This window comes from Eucyclogobius newberryi, unplaced genomic scaffold (genome assembly GCF_026437365.1).
Source record: "Eucyclogobius newberryi isolate DKJ021-1_F unplaced genomic scaffold, fEucNew1.0.hap1 SCAF_18, whole genome shotgun sequence".
NCBI lineage: Eukaryota > Metazoa > Chordata > Actinopteri > Gobiiformes > Gobiidae > Eucyclogobius > Eucyclogobius newberryi.
In genome coordinates, this window is record NW_027315812.1 from 26,363,834 (window position 1) to 26,384,636 (window position 20,803).

Below are 20,803 nucleotides of genomic sequence, written 5' to 3' on the forward strand. Positions count from 1 at the left end.
AAATTAAATTTGTGAATTTTTTCTCATAATTATTTTGCCATTTTTATTCAGCTTCTTTTTTGGTGATGATGTCTTCTGAACAAGCCAGAACCAGTGATAGTAGTATAGAATAGAAATAAGCTTTTTGTTACAGACTATTCATAAATGTAATGTATCTCAGTGACAGTTTGGACACTGCTTATCTAATTCTATATTTGACTGTATCTTCCAGCCCACAAACGGGACAGAGGCTCAGAGTGGACTCCACCCCCTCACACTGGACCCTCCTCCCCCACATCAGCAGCAGGACGAGGGCTTCATGCAGAGCTCCAGACAGTACGGCTCGTTGCCCCGGTGAGACACGTCCCACCACACACGTCCCACCACACATGTCCCACCACACACGTCCCACCACACACGTCCCACCACACACGTCCCACCACACACGTCCCACCACACACGTCCCACCACACACGTCCCACCACACACGTCCCACCACACACGTCCCACCACACACGTCCCACCACACACGTCCCACCACACACGTCCCACCACACACGTCCCACCACACACGTTTGTCTGTTTGCGTTCTATCACACTGCAGGTCACGCTGCCGTCCTCCTCTTCATTTAAAAAGCTCTGCTGCAGATTGTTCTTGCTTCCCTCTTGAGTGATAAGTTGTGGGTGGATATCTTTGACAACATGTTAACAACAACAGCTGGTGACGGGCGATACCGGCGATTATAGTTTGGCAACATCGATTAAATACACGTACTAATTAGGTTTTTGACATTAAAATGCATATAAACTCTACAATAAAGAATTTTACCTTGACATTGGAGCTATTATTATTTTTGCTCCACTCCAGCTTCAACCAATCTAAAAAGTAAAAATGTGGAGATAAACTTGAAATGTATTTCAAAAACTGATTCAAAATATTTTTATTTTATTTATTTATTCATTTTTTGGGAATTTTAATTATCAATATTGTTACATTAATAGACAGTATCAGTATATTAATATTTGATATTCATTTAATTTTATTTATTTATTTATACAGGGAAAACCCAATGAGAAAAGTTCTTTTATTGATCAACCCATCCCTAAAACAAAGGTAAAATATAAAGAAATATAAAATGTAAAGTAAAGACTACCTGATTTCTAGACGTAAATTTTTATCACATTTTTTTTCTTTCAATTTTGTATTAATTTTGTATTGTATTTTGAATCTATATTTTTTTAACTTCAAAAGCAGCATTAATATCTTACAAACAGACCTACTTTTATAAGCACAGAAGTGTCCGTAAAGTCTTTAACAAAACAAAACAGAGATAGCTATGCGAGCTACCTAGGTTGTTGTAAATGGACTCATAACACAGACTGTACAGGAAGAGTCAGAGTGGGCTCTACCTCCTGAGGAGACTCAGGTCTTTTGGAGTGACAGGGCCACTCCTGAAGACCTTCTACGACTCTGTGGTGGCATCAGCCCTCCTGTACGGTGTGGCCTGCTGGAGCAGCAGCATCACAGAGAGGGAGAGGAAGAGGCTGGACAGAGTCATCAAGAAGTCCAGCTCTGTCCTGGGCTGTGCTCTGGACTCGGTGCAGGAGGTGGGGACAGAAGGGTCCTGGCTAGATTCACATCTATGCTGGACCATGAGTCTCACCCTCTGCAGGACACTCTGTCCGCTCTGGAGAGCAGCTTCAGTGAGAGACTGATCCACCCTCGCTGTGTGAAGGAGAGGTGTCGCAGGTCTTTCCTTCTGCTCCTGTCAGACTTTATAACAAACACTGTTAGTCCTGAACGCTCGCAATACTGTCATATTCATGTGCAATTACTGTCGTTATCACATGCAATGGTATTTATTTATTTATTTTATCTTTATTATTTTTCCCCTCCATCCCTTGTTGGGAAATGGGAGGTTTTGTCTATAGGAGTTTTTGTTTATAAGAGTTCTTCTATTGAGAGTGTTTTTCAAACTTCCTATAAGTGATCTGTTCTTTTCCTCTGTATCTACCTCTGTATCTACCTGCGTTGCGACAATGAAATTTCCCCATGTGTGGACAATAAAGGATTATCTTATCTTATCTTATATTGTAGGTTTTATTATTTTATTTACACATTTATTACCATGATCTATATAATTTATACATTTGCACTCACCATAAAACCAATACAACTTCTACTGTACCATTTAGCACTTTGTCACTACGTCTACGTCATTTATACTTTTGAGTGGGGAAAACGCGGAACAAATATTAAGAGTTACATTCAGCTGTTCACATCTGAGGTAAAGTTCATTGTAACTCAATTCATTTCCAGCAAAACTATTTTACATAGACCCCCCGTCCTGAAAACCCCAAACGCCCTTTCCTCGCCGCCGCCCCTGTCAGTCTGGGCCTTCTTATCACATCCTCTCTGCCCTTTTCAACGCTCTTCTTTTTCTTCCCTATTTACATCAGTGTAAGTCTTTTTTCCCCCTTTTTCCATATTCATTCTCGCTCAAAGACACTTTCAAATCCCTTATAAACCACTGATAACCGCGCTCTTTTGAATCCAATCATTTCAAGTCATCGAGCGGAGATATTTGCCAGAGAAATACTTCATTAAGTCACAGTTGACCCCCAAGATTAGAATAAAAACTGCTGCTGTCTGGCCTTTTGAAAAATATCCTTCCTTTTACTTCGATCATTCTTATCTTCAAGGGTGACTATTTTGCAAGGACTTGTATGGAATTGCATTGGCATTTGTAATCTGAACCATAGTATGATAAAACGTAATAAGCATATAGACAAAAATGAAAATAATCAGACAGAGATATTAATTCATCATTACATTTAACATGCATGATGTACTTACGGCTAAGTGAAGCTTTTAATGGTGCATTTTGATGACTCGAGCGACACCACAGGCCGATCATGACGTGACAAAGATCAAGACTAAGACTGGCTCAGATTGACAGTGATTAAAGACTTTTTTCTCTTTCAAAAGTCTGGCGTCCGACCTAACATCAACCCCTCCCGCCCCACGTCTATCCCAAAGGTCGCGTACTGAAATGCTGTGTAATGTAGACTACGGTTTGGATTCAGTCTGAAAAAGTACCCGAACGCTCTTCCCTGGTGACAACATACAGGATCTGCACCTGAGCACGGACACGTTTTAACAAAGTCAGCGTGACTAATAAGATAAGATAAGATATTCCTTTATTATCCACACATGGGGAAATTCCAGTGTTGCAACGCAGTAGATACAGAGGAAAAGGACAGATCACTTTTAGGACTAACTCTTAATAGAAGAACTCTTATAAACAAAAACTCCTATAGACAAAACCTCTCATTTCCTAATAAGGAATGGAAAGGAAAAATAAAGATAAAATAAAATAAAAACAGTATAATCATCATTTGATAAGAAAACTGTGTCTTTCTCCCTTGCGCTCGTCCGGGCTCGGGGCTCAAAGGTGAACGGACTCGGGCCAAGTTGGGTCAGACTTTTTCCGCCCAATTTAAACTTTAGACATTAGCCTCATAAAACCTCAGCAGAAATGAAACCAGTCAAATGCTATTGATTGACTGCTCTGAACGTGAGGTGGACGGAACTCAAAAGGCAACACTGGCAGAGCAATGAGGGCGCAGTGTGAGTGACAGCTGTTCAAACCATTGTCCAGTCTTCTGATTTCTGAAACAGTTATAACATTACAACTTTATCAATGAAAATGACTAAATAATAGCTCAACCAAGTTTGTAAAGTTAGGTATTGTAAAAGGTCAATAGCATAAATACAACATAACAAATGGCCTGATGGTTACAACAAAAAGATAATACATTGCATTTTCTCTAAGCTGGGGCACCTGACCTGTTTTCTTCTTCTAAGAGTGAATTTACCTGTTTTTATTCATGGCCATCTTACAGCTACGTATATTTTCCTCACCATTTAAAAACAACAGTGCACCAAAGGGTTTGATGGAGATAGAAACGTGTTGCGCTGCGAGTAAGTGTTTCAATATCGACTTCTTCATATAATATACACGTAATGTATCTGAGCCTTCATTAATACTACAGATCATATCCTTCTAGGCTTCTTATCATTTCGGAAGTGCTTTTCCACTCAAAGTCAGACAATTTGGAACAGCGTTTGTGCCAGAATGTGGAGCAAATTTAGACTGACAAAGCATAACAAACAAAGGCAGGAAATTGGGTTTGGAGGAGAAATGTGCGGCAGCGGCGATGCTTTCTAACAGCTGGGAAGAATCAGCATTTACGAGACGGAGAGAACGATTAGACAAGTGATACACACAAAAGCCCAAATGTTAGCTTTGTACTGGGAATAACATTGTTTTAGTGAGGAATGCGCACAAAGTCCTTTGAGATCAGCTCGCACCAGACGAATACAGCGAAAACAGTTTATGCTAATCTGGCTTTGTGGAGCTTTTACGCAGTTAAGCAGGTTAAGAAGTTTTATCCTCGTCAAAAACATCAAGAGAGTCTTTTTTATGTCGTCATTAACATGTGTCGTACGAGTAAAGGACCAAATGTAACAACTAGGCTAAAAGAACCATGAGAGAAACATGAATTTTTAACATAGACAACCTTATTCAATCTGCAAATAATGATGTTTTATTATTTCATTGAACTTTGTAACTGCAAAGGTCATTTTCTCCAAAAACATAAAGATTATGAAGTAACTCGTACACTCACCACACTTTACAATCTTGGACTGAACAATGCGTGTTTTATTACAGTTTTAACACCAAAACAACAACAATTAACCACTTCTCTGTAATGTCGAGTTTACCCAAATATCCCAAATCCCTTTGTTTATTTGTATTTATTTATTTAGAATTATTTTCATATTAATTTTAGGGATGCACAATATATCGAGCCCTTGTCAGAATTGGCCAATATTCACGTCATTGAGTCAAAAGCACTGATATATATCTGAAGGCCAATTTTACTCTAACAAATAATTATCATATTGTAGCCTATTTATATTTAAACTTAGTGCTTAATAAATAACAGCTCTATCAAACATTTTCCTTTTTTTATTGTGTTCTAACTGGGTCTATACATTTTAAAATACATTTGAGCCGTCTTTTTTTTTTTTTAATAGAAAGAACATGAAAAGGAATTAGTTTACAGCAATATTTATTTGTTCAAAATATTATAATTGAAATTAAATTATATTAAAAACTGTTTAAAATCCCTCATTCATCCAGGAGTGTTCCATCAGTGAACAATATTCAGTTGTAGTCATCTGTGCACTGTAATTAAACAACATATAGAAAATATCGTCCAAGTTTTTCCAATAACATCGGTATCGGTATCATCTTACAAAAGGTTTTCTCACACTTTTTAGTTCTTTTCCAATCCAATAAAATGCATATCTAATAAATCGTCTTCCCCTCTTTTTGATTAAACACATGTCGTCTTAAAGTTCCATTGCATAACATTTCAGGCAATTGATAATCTAAAACAAAAGCCTAAAACAAAAGCATTCTTGTCTTTTCGCTTGGACACCAACACAAAAAAATATATCACTGCAATATTTATACTGAAACAAATATGTGTGTGTCTTTTGTGCGTTTGTCAAACTCTGTCAAATGTAAAAAATGACCAAAAAACTGAGACAATGAAGGCTAAGCAATACGCAATGATAAAAATCTGTATTTAGAATCAGCCTTTTTCCACTTTTTTCATTTAAAACAATTTCTGTCCAAGCGTTTCAATGATTGCAATAATGATACTTCTACTTTACGGCGCAGTCTTCATTTTCGTGGGAACTTTCCTCAGTTGATGGCATTCCTTTCAGCCAGACACTGCGGAGTTAAGAACTGTATCTCCTGTGCAGTCATGCGTTTGTCGTAGACGTGTATCTTCTTTGTTACTCCTCTGCACCAAAAACATCTTACATTTCGAGATATCAATTTGAACTTCACCTATAATTTACTCATATCAATGTAAGAAAAAAATGCAACAAGAAGACAAAAAAGGAGGCAAAAGTGCAAATGAATCAAATCAATAAACACAGCATCTAACTTTGATGGTAAATCAGAAGTATCCCAGTGATAAAAACAAAGGAAAAGAAAAGGGAAACTCTCACTCTAGCCCTCTTCCCCTAACCCTTTTATTTCCCACTCTCTAATCAACCCCCCTTTCTTCCTCTATCCCTTATCTCCCTCTCTCTTCCTCTCTCCCTTTTCCCTCCTGCTATTTCTTTATCTTCTCCTTTTTCCCTTTCACTCTCCTACTTTCTTTCTCTTCCTCTATCTCTCGTTTTCCCTTGTTTCATATCTACTGTCCACTCACTGCAAAGTCTTAGAAAGGAAAGAGTGCCGTCCAGAGCAGACTTAATAACCAGGTGGTTATTAATGTCTGGATGTGGGAAAGTGGCGCTCGCTAACGAAGGCGCACATCGCCGCGGCAGTTTAAAGAAGAAGTGCAAGTCGGGGGTCAGAAGTCAAGCTTGAGCTCACTCGATTCTTCTCCGAAAGTCACACAGAGATTACAAGAGGAATGTTGAGGCAAAGCCTGTCCTGGGAGCGCTTTCCCAACGCGATGGGCCCGAAAGATGGAGCGCTTTTCCACTGGGATCTGAGACAACTGTCCGATAATGGCACAAACGATGACATAGTACCTTTGGCAACGTTTGCAAAAGATTCCAAATTTAGAAACATTGACCCAAAGTTAAGTCTTGCTAAAGTGGGTGGTTCCAATCTCACAAAAAATCCCATGAATCATTGCTGGAGAAGTTAGTTGGATTATGCGATCAGACAGTCTCCAAAAAGTCCAAAAAGAACATTATCTACATTTATTCTATTTTATCTTCATTTATACTATATGTATTTGTCTCTATGCATTACTTGTGTTACTTGGGACACTATTTTGGACTCGTTTTCCTTGCTATTCTCTTATGTGTCAATGGGCATTCATAACTCATGTAAGTATATTATGTTCAGGATAAGATCATAAGGATCATAACGTAGATTCCAAATAGCAGCAGTGCCTTTCCTGGTTAAATAATGTTTGATAAAGGTTAAAAAAAAATCCAATTTAGCTTTATATATTATGAGTATTTCATCTTAACAAAAGCATGTATCAGTTAAGTCAAGTTTAAAGCCGCAAGCAGGGTTAAAGGCCCTCGCCCCAGCATAAAATAGCAAATTGATGATTATTAATGTCCCGTGTGTCAAGATGATGTGGACCAACTTTGATCCAAATTGAATAGAACCCTGGTATGTTTATTAAAATGTATTATTATTATTATTCACCTTATTCTGGAAGTCGGACCCTTGGCAAAAAGAGACAAAAGTGGGCGGGGCGGAGTAAGAATGGAGCTACAATTATACTTTAGGCTCTGTCGACTCTTTCACGGCCTACTACAAAAAAGCATGTTGAATTTCCCAATGGCAAGTAAATTAAATAATTGTTCCACTTGTACTTGACTTTAGTGCACAGAAGTGTTTACAGGGCGCATTGATCAGGCTTCCACGTGGACCGCAAATCCATAAGCAGAAACACGCTGGAATCGAGCGACCGTTAAAGAGAAAGAACAAACGCTGGAGTTTGGAGCCAAGACATCAGGAGTCAGAGTCGTGTTACTGTGGCCAGGAAAATGAGAAGACCACACAGCCACTGTTTAAGAACCGCCATGGAGCAAAGTGGAAAAGTTAAATCAATCACTAATCACTGATGTCCAATTCTCAAAGAGGTTCGCACAAAGTTCACTTGGGTTAAATCTTAAGAGAGCGATGAAATCAAATCGATTAAATCATAACTAATACTTTTATTCCATCTGAAGGTTTTATGTTTCTTGGAGTTGATTATGTTTTTATGTCATGGCTAAGTTTCTGAGAGCTGAACAGGTCCAAGAATAACATTGATTATTATGTTTCTATTTCGTTTAGAACTTAAAGGGGCACTATGGAACTTTTCTGCTGGAGTGTCCGTCACCTGCTAGTTTCTCTGGAGATGTTATTGATCACAAAACGTCTGAGAAAAGCAAATGTTCATAGTTCATAAATCAATGCCAGAATCATGTACATTACATCTGCATACTTACATTAGCATGTTGGGGAAAGCTAACCTGTGATGTTACAGGTATACTGTGGTCCAAAGAAAGAAAGTAATCATATGGGGAAGACTTCTTGCCGATACGTTTATTCTAAAATAAAAAGGTTTTAGACACCTGCCACTTGAGTGTGGCATTAACAACAATCCTGCTGAGGGAATGTCTTACTCTGAACTCGGATTAGAGCTGCTGCTCCTCCACATGGAGAGGAGCCGGCTGAGGTGGCTCGGACATCTGTTCTAGAGCCTCTTGTGCACATCCCTGGGGACGTGTTCATGTCCCACAGCAAGGAGTCCCAGGGAAGACCCAGGACAAGCTGGAGGGGAATATGTCTTCTAAATATACTCAAATACAAGTCTTAAATCCAGCAAGTGAAGGAAATAAATAAAATCAGAATAATGTGGTCAAGTTTTTTAACTTTTCTTTTTTTGTGTCAAACTTTCCATCTGCCACTAAACAATCAACTCCACCGTCCAAACACCCCTCCCCACCACGCACCCGTCCCGGAGCCTTTTAAGCCATGAAGGCGTGAATGGTGTTTCTCAAAGACACCGTCGCCTGTCACTTGTTGCAGCTCAATGCATCTCGATAACAGAGCAGCAGAACATCGTGGACACATCGCGGACACCACGCGCGCCTGTTCACGGCCAATTTCAGCCCGAGGGCACGTGCAGAGGAGGGCGGACATGTTCAGAGGGTCTGGAGAGCGCTGGCATCGCAAACACACTATACAGACGGGCATTTATTGAATTCGGAATATTTCTGTAACACTTTATAGAAACTACACATAATTAGCCTTAATAAAGCATGAACAAAGATTTAAGTCATAATGAAGTAAAAGTTTAATGAGAACGGTTCAGGTTTAGTAACTACTTTATTATTACGCTAACTCCTCCCCTAATCCTAAATCCCTTAATAATAATTAATAATTGATTTGTTTTTGGTAGAAATGTATACAATGTTTTTTTTTTTTTTTACATGAATTAACAAAAAAACATCGTACATCGTTCAAACTGCATTCAGATAGTTAGACGGTACAAACTAAATATATCTCTCTTTTATCCACTTATTATTGATCTTTTTTTGTTATTTAAAAATGATAAAAATATAAATAAATATTGAAACCAGTCAGAAAAAACACAGAAACAGCAAAACACATTATTTTCATTGATTTCCAGTGACGTTCCGTTCTTACACCCGAGGAAACAGCCAGAGCAGACGTGGTCACGCAGACATGTCAATAGAGCCGTAAAAGCTCTAACGAGGGTTTAATGGCTGGCCGTACTTTTACAGTAACAGTTCAGTTTGGTTACGGTGTGGAAGTAACAGGACTGTAATCATTGTGTCTGGGAGCGTGCGTGACTGGGCCTTTAAGAGATCATAAAACACTCTTTTGAATATCTTTCTAATACAACTGACCTAGAAAAATAGTCTTTATTTGTGACTAACCAAAACTAAGTGTCCTGGCCTGGTTTACTACACATTCTTATTATATCCTCCAATCTTAGAAAGTCAAAGGGCCAAAAGCCTCACATAAGCACCGCCACTCAATTAACACAAGCCTTTAACACAAGCCTTTAACAAGCCTTTCAGCTTGGCATGCAACACCGTACAAGTTTAGTTCCAGGTTTTTATTATTTTTAAGAGTGAATAAAGCTTGAATACTTGAATATACTTTTTTGCGTTGAGCTTTCTGGAGTGAAGATGGACTTTTACAGCAGAAATATATATATATATATATATATATATATATATATATATATATATATATATATATATATATATATATATATATATATATAATCATCATTTCTGAAACAACCACGTGGACAGACAAATCCCGTGGTCATGGAAAAGTCGTCAGTGTGTTAGAGAAGGGTCAAATCACTGGCATCGAGCAGAGAAAACGTCTAAGGAGAAGCAGAAACTATTGTACTACAGCTCTGAACCCCAGAGAGAGTGTTTGGGACGAGCTGGAGAAGACTTTGTGCAGTGGTCACTCTCTTTGTGCAGTGGTCACTCTCTTTGTGCAGTGGTAACTCTGTGTGCAGTGGTCACTCTCTTTGTGCAGTGGTCACTCTTTGTGCAGTGGTCTCTCTCTTTGTGCAGTGGTCACTCTCTTTGTGCAGTGGTCACTCTCTTTGTGCAGTGGTAACTCTGTGTGCAGTGGTCACTCTCTTTGTGCAGTGGTCACTCTCTTTGTGCAGTGGTCTCTCTCTTTGTGCAGTGGTCACTCTCTTTGTGCAGTGGTCACTCTCTTTGTGCAGTGGTCACTCTCTTTGTGCAGTGGTCACTCTCTTTGTGCAGCGGTCACTCTCTTTGTGCAGTGGTAACTCTGTGTGCAGTGGTCACTCTCTTTGTGCAGTGGTCACTCTCTTTGTGCAGTGGTCTCTCTCTTTGTGCAGTGGTCACTCTCTTTGTGCAGTGGTCACTCTCTTTGTGCAGTGGTAACTCTGTGTGCAGTGGTCACTCTCTTTGTGCAGTGGTCACTCTCTTTGTGCAGTGGTCTCTCTCTTTGTGCAGTGGTCACTCTCTTTGTGCAGTGGTCACTCTCTTTGTGCAGTGGTAACTCTGTGTGCAGTGGTCACTCTCTTTGTGCAGTGGTCACTCTCTTTGTGCAGTGGTCTCTCTCTTTGTGCAGTGGTCACTCTCTTTGTGCAGTGGTCACTCTCTTTGTGCAGTGGTCACTCTCTTTGTGCAGTGATCACTCTCTTTGTGCAGCGGTCACGCTCTTTGTGCAGTGGTCACTCTCTTTGTGCAGTGGTCACTCTCTTTGTGCAGTGGTCAATCTCTTTGTGCAGTGGTCACTCTCTTTGTGCAGTGGTCACTCTTTGTGCAGTGGTCACTCTGTGTGCAGTGGTCTCTCTCTTTGTGCAGTGGTAACTCTGTGTGCAGTGGCCACTCTCTTTGTGCAGTGGTCACTCTCTTTGTGCAGTGGTAACTCTGTGTGCAGTGGTCACTCTCTTTGTGCAGTGGTCACTCTCTTTGTTCAGTGGTCTCTCTCTTTGTGCAGTGGTCACTCTCTGTGCAGTGGTCTCTCTCTTTGTGCAGTGGTCACTCTCTTTGTGCAGTGGTCACTCTGTGTGCAGTGGTCTCTCTCTTTGTGCAGTGGTCACTCTTTGTGCAGTGGTAACTCTGTGTGCAGTGGTCACTCTCTTTGTGCAGTGGTCACTCTCTTTGTGCAGTGGTCTCTCTCTTTGTGCAGTGGTCACTCTGTGTGCAGTGGTCTCTCTCTGTGTGCAGTGGTCACTCTCTTTGTGCAGTGGTCACTCTGTGTGCAGTGGTCTCTCTCTTTGTGCAGTGGTCACTCTCTTTGTGCAGTGGTAACTCTGTGTGCAGTGGTCACTCTCTTTGTGCAGTGGTCACTCTCTTTGTGCAGTGGTCTCTCTCTTTGTGCAGTGGTCACTCTCTTTGTGCAGTGGTCACTCTCTTTGTGCAGTGGTCACTCTCTTTGTGCAGTGGTCAATCTCTTTGTGCAGTGGTCACTCTCTTTGTGCAGTGGTCACTCTCTTTGTGCAGTGGTCACTCTGTGTGCAGTGGTCTCTCTCTTTGTGCAGTGGTCACTCTATTTGTGCAGTGGTCTCTCTCTGTGTGCAGTGGTCACTCTCTTTGTGCAGTGGTAACTCTGTGTGCAGTGGTCTCTCTCTTTGTGCAGTGGTCACTCTCTTTGTGCAGTGGTCACTCTCTTTGTGCAGTGGTCTCTCTCTTTGTGCAGTGGTCACTCTCTTTGTGCAGTGGTCACTCTCTTTGTGCAGTGGTCACTCTCTTTGTGCAGTGGTAACTCTCTGTGTGCAGTGGTCACTCTCTTTGTGCAGTGGTCAATCTCTTTGTGCAGTGGTCACTCTCTTTGTGCAGTGGTCACTCTCTTTGTGCAGTGGTCTCTCTCTGTGTGCAGTGGTCACTCTCTTTGTGCAGTGGTAACTCTGTGTGCAGTGGTCACTCTCTTTGTGCAGTGGTCACTCTCTTTGTGCAGTGGTAACTCTGTGTGCAGTGGTCACTCTCTTTGTGCAGTGGTCACTCTCTTTGTTCAGTGGTCTCTCTCTTTGTGCAGTGGTCACTCTCTGTGCAGTGGTCTCTCTCTTTGTGCAGTGGTCACTCTCTTTGTGCAGTGGTCACTCTGTGTGCAGTGGTCTCTCTCTTTGTGCAGTGGTCACTCTCTTTGTGCAGTGGTAACTCTGTGTGCAGTGGTCACTCTCTTTGTGCAGTGGTCACTCTCTTTGTGCAGTGGTCTCTCTCTTTGTGCAGTGGTCACTCTGTGTGCAGTGGTCTCTCTCTGTGTGCAGTGGTCACTCTCTTTGTGCAGTGGTCACTCTGTGTGCAGTGGTCTCTCTCTTTGTGCAGTGGTCACTCTCTTTGTGCAGTGGTAACTCTGTGTGCAGTGGTCACTCTCTTTGTGCAGTGGTCACTCTCTTTGTGCAGTGGTCTCCCTCTTTGTGCAGTGGTCACTCTCTTTGTGCAGTGGTCACTCTCTTTGTGCAGTGGTCACTCTCTTTGTGCAGTGGTCAATCTCTTTGTGCAGTGGTCACTCTCTTTGTGCAGTGGTCACTCTCTTTGTGCAGTGGTCACTCTGTGTGCAGTGGTCTCTCTCTTTGTGCAGTGGTCACTCTATTTGTGCAGTGGTCTCTCTCTGTGTGCAGTGGTCACTCTCTTTGTGCAGTGGTAACTCTGTGTGCAGTGGTCTCTCTCTTTGTGCAGTGGTCACTCTCTTTGTGCAGTGGTCACTCTCTTTGTGCAGTGGTCTCTCTCTTTGTGCAGTGGTCACTCTCTTTGTGCAGTGGTCACTCTCTTTGTGCAGTGGTCACTCTCTTTGTGCAGTGGTAACTCTCTGTGTGCAGTGGTCACTCTCTTTGTGCAGTGGTCAATCTCTTTGTGCAGTGGTCACTCTCTTTGTGCAGTGGTCACTCTCTTTGTGCAGTGGTCTCTCTCTGTGTGCAGTGGTCACTCTCTTTGTGCAGTGGTAACTCTGTGTGCAGTGGTCTCTCTCTTTGTGCAGTGGTCTCTCTCTGTGTGCAGTGGTCACTCTCTTTGTGCAGTGGTCACTCTCTTTGTGCAGTGGTCACTCTCTTTGTGCAGTGGTCTTTCTCTGTGTGCAGTGGTCACTCTCTTTGTGCAGTGGTAACTCTGTGTGCAGTGGTCTCTCTCTTTGTGCAGTGGTCTCTCTCTTTGTGCAGTGGTCTCTCTCTTTGTGCAGTGGTCACTCTCTTTGTGCAGTGGTCACTCTCTTTGTGCAGTGGTCTCTCTCTGTGTGCAGTGGTCACTCTCTTTGTGCAGTGGTAACTCTGTGTGCAGAGGTCACTCTCTGTGTGCAGTGGTCACTCTCTTTGTGCAGTGGTCACTCTCTTTGTGCAATGGTCTCTCTCTTTGTGCAGTGGTCACTCTCTTTGTGCAGTGGTCACTCTCTTTGTGCAGTGGTCACTCTCTTTGTGCAGTGGTCAATCTCTTTGTGCAGTGGTCACTCTCTTTGTGCAGTGGTCACTCTCTTTGTGCAGTGGTCACTCTGTGTGCAGTGGTCTCTCTCTTTGTGCAGTGGTCACTCTATTTGTGCAGTGGTCTCTCTCTGTGTGCAGTGGTCACTCTCTTTGTGCAGTGGTAACTCTGTGTGCAGTGGTCTCTCTCTTTGTGCAGTGGTCACTCTCTTTGTGCAGTGGTCACTCTCTTTGTGCAGTGGTCTCTCTCTTTGTGCAGTGGTCACTCTCTTTGTGCAGTGGTCACTCTCTTTGTGCAGTGGTCACTCTCTTTGTGCAGTGGTAACTCTCTGTGTGCAGTGGTCACTCTCTTTGTGCAGTGGTCAATCTCTTTGTGCAGTGGTCACTCTCTTTGTGCAGTGGTCACTTTCTTTGTGCAGTGGTCTCTCTCTGTGTGCAGTGGTCACTCTCTTTGTGCAGTGGTAACTCTGTGTGCAGTGGTCTCTCTCTTTGTGCAGTGGTCTCTCTCTGTGTGCAGTGGTCACTCTCTTTGTGCAGTGGTCACTCTCTTTGTGCAGTGGTCACTCTCTTTGTGCAGTGGTCTCTCTCTGTGTGCAGTGGTCACTCTCTTTGTGCAGTGGTAACTCTGTGTGCAGTGGTCTCTCTCTTTGTGCAGTGGTCTCTCTCTTTGTGCAGTGGTCTCTCTCTTTGTGCAGTGGTCTCTCTCTTTGTGCAGTGGTCTCTCTCTGTGTGCAGTGGTCACTCTCTTTGTGCAGTGGTAACTCTGTGTGCAGAGGTCACTCTCTTTGTGCAGTGGTCACTCTCTTTGTGCAGTGGTCTCTCTCTTTGTGCAGTGGTCACTCTCTTTGTGCAGTGGTCACTCTCTTTGTGCAGTGGTCACTCTCTTTGTGCAGTGGTAACTCTCTGTGTGCAGTGGTCACTCTCTTTGTGCAGTGGTCAATCTCTTTGTGCAGTGGTCACTCTCTTTGTGCAGTGGTCACTTTCTTTGTGCAGTGGTCTCTCTCTGTGTGCAGTGGTCACTCTCTTTGTGCAGTGGTAACTCTGTGTGCAGTGGTCTCTCTCTTTGTGCAGTGGTCTCTCTCTGTGTGCAGTGGTCACTCTCTTTGTGCAGTGGTCACTCTCTTTGTGCAGTGGTCACTCTCTTTGTGCAGTGGTCTCTCTCTGTGTGCAGTGGTCACTCTCTTTGTGCAGTGGTAACTCTGTGTGCAGTGGTCTCTCTCTTTGTGCAGTGGTCTCTCTCTTTGTGCAGTGGTCTCTCTCTTTGTGCAGTGGTCTCTCTCTTTGTGCAGTGGTCTCTCTCTGTGTGCAGTGGTCACTCTCTTTGTGCAGTGGTAACTCTGTGTGCAGAGGTCACTCTCTGTGTGCAGCGGTCACTCTCTTTGTGCAGTGGTCACTCTCTTTGTGCAATGGTCTCTCTCTGTGTGCAGAGGTCACTCTCTGTGTGCAGCGGTCACTCTCTTTGTGCAGCGGTCACTCTCTTTGTGCAGTGGTCACTCTCTTTGTGCAGTGGTCACTCTCTTTGTGCAGTGGTCACGCTCTTTGTGCAGTGGTCTCTCTCTTTGTGCAGTGGTCACTCTCTTTGTGCAGTGGTCACTCTCTTTGTGCAGTGGTCTCTCTCTTTGTGCAGTGGTCACTCTCTTTGTGCAGTGGTCACTCTCTTTGTGCAGTGGTCACTCTCTTTGTGCAGTGGTCTCTCTCTTTGTGCAGTGGTCTCTCTCTTTGTGCAGTGGTCACTCTCTTTGTGCAGTGGTCACTCTCTTTGTGCAGTGGTCACTCTCTTTGTGCAGTGGTCACTCTCTTTGTGCAGTGGTCTCTCTCTTTGTGCAGTGGTCACTCTCTTTGTGCAGTGGTCACTCTCTTTGTGCAGTGGTCACTCTCTTTGTGCAGTGGTCACTCTCTTTGTGCAGTGGTCACTCTCTCCATCATCAACACATCTTTAAACATTGCTTATAGCTTATTTAAATGACACCACAGCGAAAGTGTGCTGCGATCAACGTTAAAGGTGGTCCTACCAAATATTAAAGTATGCGCCCCTTTTTTTGTGGCTATTTTTTGGTGTAATTGTCTTGCTGTTTCTACCGTTTCATAAGTTGCGGTAAAATTCACAAATTAGATGAAGTCCTTTTTTTTGCCATGATCAGAGTTCATAAATAACTAGTTACTAGCACGTATTTTCTAAGTAGGAAGTTGTACATTACATTTTTTCTCAAAAAGTGACTTAATAGTAATCAATAATCTAATTCATTTTGAATCAGAGTAGTTATTCGATTACATTTGAAGGAATAATTAGTCAGTAATACAGATCACTTGCAGTCCGACTAACACTGTTGAATATGTTGAAAGTTTGTAGATCAGATGGATGGTTTCTTTATTACTGTACTTTTGAGAACGCTTGTGTAAACATACATTCCCCGCTTTAGCTTTATTGCTCTTCTATTTCTATTGTACCTCATTAGTCTGGTTAAAAAGACAAATCTGATGCACTGAGGACAAACTGAGAGTCACATGGGCACACAGAGACTTGGAAGGCGCAGAACAAAATGTGTGCCAAAACGAAAGCAATTGTTTCTATTTTGGACCAATATGATCACTCAAAAACAAATCCAGATAGATTAGTTAGTTAGTTAGTTAGTTAGTTAGTTAGTTAGATAGTTTTTGGATGGAAGTTGAGGCTCTTGAGGCTCATAATTGATAAAGTGATGAAATTTAGCAACAGAACTAACTTTTTCTCCTGATTTTCCCCTTTCAGGCAGCCCCATCTCAACCCCGGCACCGCCTCCCTGGACTCGTGGGACGTCCAGCACAAGGACCCCCGCTTCTCCATGAGCCCGGGCCCGCGCAACGGCTACCTGGGAGGGTCAAACTTCAACGCCCGCGTGCTGCTGGAAACCCAGGAGCTCCTGCGGCAAGAGCAGAGGCGCAGGGAGCAGGAAGCCAACAAGCCCCGCCCCCCACAAGCACAGGACACGCCCCCAAACAACAACAACATCCAGCAACCCGTTACCCCGACGCCGACGCCCAAGGGCCCTTACCGACAGGACGTCCCGCCTTCGCCGCGCCAAATCGCCAAACTCAACCTGCACAGTTTGGAAAAAGGGAGGCCGTTTTACTCGTGACACAAACTGATTGAAAATTGCATAGGGAACAAAGTTTTTATAAGTGAGTGGAATTTTATGGTTTGTATGAGATTTTAATATTTAAAGATTTTATAAAAGAACTGTGATCCTTTTACAGCTAAAGTATCAAACAGTGATGATTCTAGTCATATACTTAGTGTCATTGTAACGAGCGAGTGCCTTCAGCATGCTTAAATTGAATATTATTGAAATTACAGTTTATAATAATGTCACTTTTAATACCTTTAATAAAGCATGAACTTAATTGATAATGATTGATTTGTTTTTTTTTTAAGGCATTGTCACAACTGAATTATTAACCTAGCCCTAACTAAGCCTGAATAATTCAGTGTGTTCAATATAAATTAAGTCTTTGTTCATGTTTTACTAATGTGTAGTTATTAGTTACATATCCCCAGTCTTTTGTTTTATATTTTTCTATAAACCACTAGTGCCAAAAATGAGGGTATTAAAGCTATTTAACATTTCTAGTTTAGGGTCCGTCAATATTTTTCTCCATGTGGCTGCAATTGCTTTCTCTAGAATGTTCCACAGCATGGCTTTAAAGTGATATATCTCCATGGAGGAAAATGTACAATAACTACACCTCATTTAGCCTTAATGAAGGGTTTGGAGTTAGTTAGGGTATTTATTAAGTATCATTTTTAATAAGCAAATTGTTCACTATGAATTAAGTCTTTGTTCATGTTTTATTAAGGCTTATAAAGTGTTATTGATCAATTTAATGCCATATTGTGTAACGCTGTGTAAGAAGCTACAATGTGCCCCTTTAATAACATGTTTCCTGGTGTACACAAGTTAATCATGCATTTCTTGGTACTTTTTATCATGCATGTTTTGGTACTTTTTATCATGCATTTTGGTACTGTTTTGACAATTGCACTGCCAATGTTCAATAGGGGTTTGAAACTGTGCTAACTTCATCCTTTTCTTGGTCTTTGTAATAATAGCCTAACAAAGCATTGTCTAGAATCGCAATATTTGGAACTCTAGTCGAAAGAAACGTGGGATAAACGATAGAAACGTGGGATAAACGATAGAAACGTGGGATAAACGATAGAAACGTGGGATAAACGATAGAAACGTGGGATAAACGATAGAAACGTGGGATAAACGATAGAAACGTGGGATAAACGATAGAAACGTGGGATAAACGATAGAAACGTGGGATAAACGATAGAAACGTGGGATAAACGATAGAAACGTGGGATAAACGATAGAAACGTGGGATAAACGATAGAAACGTGGGATAAACGATAGAAACGTGGGATAAACGATAGAAACGTGGGATAAACGATAGAAACGTGGGATAAACGATAGAAACGTGGGATAAACGATAGAAACGTGGGATAAACGATAGAAACGTGGGATAAACAATAGAAACGTGGGATAAACGATAGAAACGTGGGATAAACGATAGAAACGTGGGATAAACGATAGAAACGTGGGATAAACGATAGAAACGTGGGATAAACGATAGAAACGTGGGATAAACGATAGAAACGTGGGATAAACGATAGAAACGTGGGATAAACGATAGAAACGTGGGATAAACGATAGAAACGTGGGATAAACGATAGAAACGTGGGATAAACGATAGAAACGTGGGATAAACGATAGAAACGTGGGATAAACGATAGAAACGTGGGATAAACGATAGAAACGTGGGATAAATGATAGAAACGTGGGATAAACGATAGAAACGTGGGATAAACGATAGAAACGTGGGATAAACAATAGAAACGTGGGATAAACGATAGAAACGTGGGATAAACGATAGAAACATGGGATAAACGATAGAAACGTGGGATAAACGATAGAAACGTGGGATAAACGATAGAAACGTGGGATAAACGATAGAAACATGGGATAAATGATAGAAACGTGGCTGCCAATCTGCGCCAACGGCCTCTACAACCGCATTACGCTTAAGCCAAGGTTTCTGGAGTGTCTGGCCCAAGGACATATCGGCATTATGCTCAAGTCTGAACAAGGATTGAATCGCCGAGCTTTGGGACATAAGAGAACTGCTGGATAACCTTGGCGAACCCCTTGATTCCTCATCGTTTTCCCTTGTTAAGTTCTGATTTTGTCCAAATTCAGTCTTCCTTTTTTATGCGAAAATGGTTTCAATTTCGCATCATTCTGAAACCCATGGACCAGTGACCAGTTAGAAGCAATTTTTGACTCTACAAATATCCCAATGACGACCCAATGGCAAATCATCACCATTGCTACTTCTTTCCCAACAAAACCACTCTTTTTGGACCAAACCACTGAATCGTTGCCCTCCGTCCAGCTTACCGGACAAGAAGCTGACCTGACAAGCTTAATCCCAAACACAAGACTGGATCCTGAGCATGTTTGCTGGAGCCGGGGCCCTTGGCGACTGTGTGAGTGCAGTCACATGTTTGCAGATGGGTTCGGGAGCCCAGACCGACGCTGGCATGTGGCGACAAAGTGTTGGAGGTTAAGCAGCTTCAAGTATAGGCTTAGCTTCTGTGACCACTCAACCCTTCTCTTCCATTCCATATGAAAATCCCACTTTGAATAAACTGCGTGTTTTATTCCTCTTTGTTTTTGAGGCAATGGGCAGCTCTAGGCGAAGGTTCTATTCCAGTGCAGTGTAGGCAAAGGAGTTCATCTGACATGAAGCCTCAAAACACCTCAAAAATAAATGTCAGTGCTTAGTTTTTAGGGCAGACTTTGCATTTAACCAATCTTTCAATGCTACCATGGCAACTCAAGGCTGTTTTATATAGTCGGTGTCACGTTCTGTTCAACTGAGTTCTTCTGCGCCGATCGTCAGGGTTGAGGGGTCTCATTTATTGAAAAAATCGTGGAATTCCCATAAAGTCTTTGTATGGATTTAAAAAAACGTCCATAAATCTCTGCAAATTTGAAAATTGCTCACTTATCTGTCTTGAGCTCTGATTTTCACACAAAGTTCATTGTTTTGTACCGTATTGCTAATTTTCACATGAAATTTTCACCCTTCACCCGTTTAACTTTTCTTTTTTTTTTACGTACATACATTATAAACAAGACCTCTGGTGCGTCTTGAGAATCCAAACGTTTTTCATTCATTTATTTAGTAGGATCTTTTGCTTTTACATCAGAGATAATTGTACCCAGTTGTGTTTTCATTGTGTCAGCCTCAGAAAAAGCACCTTTGAGATCGACGTATTGCGTTCCCTTGTCTTACATGAAGAATGCACTCAACGGTTTAATTTGGACCCTAAAAAGTATCTGTACTGGAACAAAACAAACTTTATTTGGTTACAGCCCTTTAATATTTGAAATGTTGGTCAAATATACTTCTGGAGCGGCTGCAGGCTTAAAGGAGGGCAGGATTTTGAATAGAACTCTTACACCTTTTGACAATGCCTAATCCTAGCCCACCTTACCAATAGCCCATATTAGCAAGCATTAGCCAAAATTCACTGCTACAATTTGGGCCCTGAACTGTGACTCTTTCTCCCGCTCAGCCCTCTGCAGAGCCACATGTCTGGGCCCCGGGTGGGCTCCGGGTGGGCCGTGGGTGGGACGGGCCAATACAATGGAGCTGATTTTGTTTCTCTTTCATGATTAAAGCCATTGATGCACGAGCCGATTGGGAGCGGATCGGCAGCAATAATTAGACATGTATTCTTCAAAAGGCTCCCAGTCTGTGAGCCCGGGCAACTTTAGCCATATAGCATTAGCATTAGCATTTAGAGATTGGCTTAAGTGGTGGTTTTGTAACTTGGGGTTTTTACAATTAAGTGGTAAATCCTTATATTTTGCAATGTTGGAAATGTGTGGCATTAGTCTTTTTACTTTCTTTTTTCATGATTTAGAAAATATTAAAGAATGGAGTTGAGATGAACTTCCCTTTAATTGAAAGAAATAATGATAATAGGATTTAAAGTGAGGAACAGGTGAGTTGGGAACAAATATAAAATTTAAAGATATACATTTTAAAAAAATTCGGTAGTTTACTTACCTAAATGTAAGAAAAATGTAATGCAAGTTTGCCATCTTTTATATAAAAATAAGGCATTTAATGTGTAAAAAATTGCCAAATTTGCACATATCTTGGGAAATGTGAGTCTGGCAAATGGACAATGCAAGATTTAAATGTCTAATGTACATATTAGATACAAAAAATATTGAATATGTACAAAAAATATATGGAGAATGTCTTATTTAGTATTTGA

General features: G+C 41.7%; 1 protein-coding gene across 1 annotated transcript in view; it reads left to right on the forward strand.

Moving 5' to 3' along the window:
- The window catches only part of LOC140364812 (partitioning defective 3 homolog), a 554,921-nt gene extending 538,161 nt beyond the window's left edge, over positions 1 to 16,760 (forward strand). Inside the window, exons 23-24 of the mRNA XM_072451184.1 lie at positions 212 to 333; positions 16,217 to 16,760. Coding sequence (XP_072307285.1) covers positions 212 to 333; positions 16,217 to 16,583 — 489 coding nt within the window. The 3' untranslated portion in view covers positions 16,584 to 16,760. The remainder of the gene's footprint in view (positions 1 to 211; positions 334 to 16,216) is intronic.
- The last annotated feature ends 4,043 nt before the right edge of the window (positions 16,761 to 20,803 follow it).